This window comes from Psammomys obesus, unplaced genomic scaffold (assembly GCF_907164565.1).
Source record: "Psammomys obesus unplaced genomic scaffold, mPsaObe1.curated_primary_1811, whole genome shotgun sequence".
NCBI lineage: Eukaryota > Metazoa > Chordata > Mammalia > Rodentia > Muridae > Psammomys > Psammomys obesus.
The window spans coordinates 946,227-949,564 of NW_026590365.1; the positions used below are offsets into that span (position 1 = coordinate 946,227).

Below are 3,338 nucleotides of genomic sequence, written 5' to 3' on the forward strand. Positions count from 1 at the left end.
CACACACACACACACACACACACACACACACACACACACACACACACCAAAACCAAACAATTTTTTTAAAAAAGCCTAGGATGGTGGGACTCGGCTGTAATCCCAGCACTCAGGGAGGCAGAGGCAGGCAGATTGCTGTGAGTTTGAGGCCGGCTTGGTCTACAGAGTGAGTCCAGGACAGCCTACCCAGGCTACACAGAGAAACCCTGTTCCCAAAACCCCATAAAAGAGAAGAAAAGAAAGAACACATGCAAACTCTTTCCAGCACATTCTCCTTCAACGTGCATTTATTAAATGCCACTCCCACCTGCTGCTGCTTGAAAAACACTTAGAGGCAAAGTCTATGCGTACTATGCAGTAAATGCTTTCCATTGAACCCACAGGACTTTCTGAAGCCAGAACTTGAGTTACATCCACTTTAAAGCGGGGAAAGCCAGGCTCAAGGAAGTGAAGGCTCTGAGCAGGTTCACGCTTCACATGACACAAGAACAGTAGCCTGACTAGTGGGGCCTCCCTTGGGGGAGTGAGAACGGACACATTACTCTTTGGGGCAGGCCAAAATAAACTTCAGCGAGAAAGATGCCTGGGAGCAAGCAGGTGGAACTTGGACAGTGGAGAATGGAGGGAAGGCATCTCAGGCAGAGGAATCTGAGCAAAAAAGGAGTGGACAAAGTTCAGAGTGCGCACCAAAGGAAAACAAGGCAAGGCAGGTATGCTGGCTCGCTGGCCTAGAAACCTGGGCTCCAGCTGCACCACACCATCTCTCTGCTCCCCACTCCCACCCATTGTCTGAAGCCTGCCAGTGGTCTCCCTTCAAATGCCTTTCTGTCTTTCAGTCCCCATGGCAACAGCCTTAAAGCTCACTTTCATCCAGCTGCTTCTTATTCTAATTGCTTCCTCTGTGGCCTGCCAGGAAGTACTCTGCCCTCCGTGAGGCTGCGCAAATCTAAGTCAGATCTTCTCACTGCCCCTCTGAATTGACCAGGCGAACGCATAGCACTGTACAGACTCTGCGCCTCTTGCGCACTGCTAGCTGACTTTGCACTCCCATCTCCTCCCCCCAAACCCACTGCTTTGGTCATTACGTCTGTTCTTCCGGTCCCTGATGGACCCACGAATTAATTAGACACAGATAAATGCCTTCTGAAAGCCAGGTGGGAGAATGAATGTGTTGTGTAGCCAAGGCAGCCAAGGAGGGCTGGGGTCAGTTGACCTCTTGCAAGACTATGCTCCACTGGCCCCTCCCCTCCCCCTCAAACAGCCTAATCGGGTAAGAATGGAAAGGAATACTGCTTGCGGAAACCTATGAACCAATAGGATAACGTGTGCACCGGCCTAAGGAAAACCGATATTCTTTCCTCCTGCGTCCAGGACAAATCCTCTAGAACCCCTTAGGTATCTCAACTACCCTTGTGGGACAAAAAATGCACCCTGCTAGTTTTCCTTTCGCCCAGCGGAAGTTCCTGTGCGGGAGCATCCCACTTCCTCTTGGGTGTTCTGAGTGTGCATGGTAGGACGGGCGGGGTCAATGCTGCTCCGGTTTCTCGCGCGCTTGGCGCTGCAGCGAGTGTGTTCGGCAAAGGCTTGCGCAAGTCAGCTTGCCTGGGAAAGAGGGCTTTGTGGCAGAAAGTGACTGGTTCCTTGCTACAAAGGCTCCGCTGGCGTTTGCGGTTTGGCGGCTGTCCCTGGGTAAGATACCCACTTTACTCCGACGCTGCAGACAGCCTTCTCCAGAAGTGCTGCGGGCTTTCAGTGCTTTGCAGGAGCCATGCCTCGGGGACGAAAGAGTCGGCGCCGCAGGAACGCAAAGGCAGCAGAAGAGAATCGCAACAATCGCAGGATCCAGGTCTCAGAGGCCTCTGAGACACCGATGGCGGCTTCTGTGTTCCCCAGCACACCGGAAGAACACCTGAGCGGCCCAGAGGAAGACACAAGCACTCCAGAGAAGGCCTCCACTACCCCTGAAGAAGCCTCGAGCACTGCACTAGTGCAAAAGCCTGTTACCCGGAGCAGTTTTCAGGGCACCAAGAAAAGTCTCCTAATGTCCATATTAGCCCTCATCTTCATCATGGGCAACAGCGCCAAGGAGGCCCTGGTGTGGAAAGTGCTGGGGAAGTTAGGGATGCAGCCTGGGAGGCAGCACAGCATCTTTGGAGATCCCAAGAAGGTCGTTACAGAGGAGTTTGTGCGCAGAGGGTATCTGATTTATAAGCCAGTGCCCCGCAGCAGTCCAGTGGAGTATGAGTTCTTCTGGGGCCCTCGAGCACACGTGGAATCCAGCAAGCTGAAAGTCATGCATTTTGTGGCAAGAGTTCGGAACCGATGCTCCAAAGACTGGCCATGTAACTATGACTGGGATTCAGATGATGATGCAGAGGTTGAGGCTATTCTCAATTCAGGTGCTAGGGGTTATTCCACTGCATAGAGAGATCCCAGGCAGACCCTTAGGAGTGGAAAAGAGAATCCAAAGTACTTCATGGAGTAAATAGGCAGGGTCCTGAATTAAAAATGATGTATGTGGAGGGTGGGGAGGGCACAGTATTTGGTATTTGTGATCAGTGCTAATTGCTATATTGCAATATAGTGTTTGCTTTAGATATTATTATCTTGTATTCATTTTTTAACACTGTTGGTTAAGAATCATAACATGTTTAAATATATAATTGAGAACGTGTTTATGTTATTTTTTTCTGTCATTGACACTTGGTACAACAGCAGTGTTAACCTTATTAAATGAAGACCTGTCATGTTGTGTGATGTACAGAAATTGTACCACTGAAAGAGTCTGTTCTTTGAAAGTTTGGAATAACCAGTACAGTGGTGAATGGAGGAAAATAACAGATTTGTTCTGTCTTCCCCTTGTGTCTGGTGTCTTGTAAAGAAATACATCTGTGAATATGCTCACTGTGCAAATAGCATAAATAAAAGCATAGTGAATGGTATGTTGTGTTCATTTATTGTCCACCTGTTAAGTGAGATACAAATTTAGATTCTAGGGACAGTCTTTAACAGAGAGCACCTAGTTTCAAAGAAATTTCTAGACTGTGTGGGAAGGTGAAAATGGAATAAGTGTTGTAGAGAATGAACATGGAAAAAGGAGAAAGAAGAGAAGCTGATGACATCATCTGGGGAACAGAAAAGGAAAAGGAGGGTATTATAGGATGTTATAATTCAAGGAACACTTGGAGAATGTAGAGGAGAATAGGTAGGACTGCCACATATTATTATTATTGGGTATGTCATTGAGTATTTAATAAACCTTAAGAAAAGAGCCATTGGCAAAGACTTGAAACATTCTAGATTAAAAAAATGGAAAATACACTGGAGTTATCTAGGGA

At 47.9% G+C, this 3,338-nt stretch overlaps 1 protein-coding gene across 1 annotated transcript; it reads left to right on the forward strand.

The window, feature by feature from the left end:
* Positions 1 to 1,476: 1,476 nt before the first annotated feature.
* Mageh1 (MAGE family member H1) lies at positions 1,477 to 2,942 on the forward strand. The gene has a single exon (XM_055606917.1). It carries the CDS (start codon positions 1,769 to 1,771, stop codon positions 2,423 to 2,425), a length of 657 nt encoding a protein of 218 aa, XP_055462892.1. The 5' UTR covers positions 1,477 to 1,768; the 3' UTR covers positions 2,426 to 2,942.
* Positions 2,943 to 3,338: the final 396 nt, after the last annotated feature.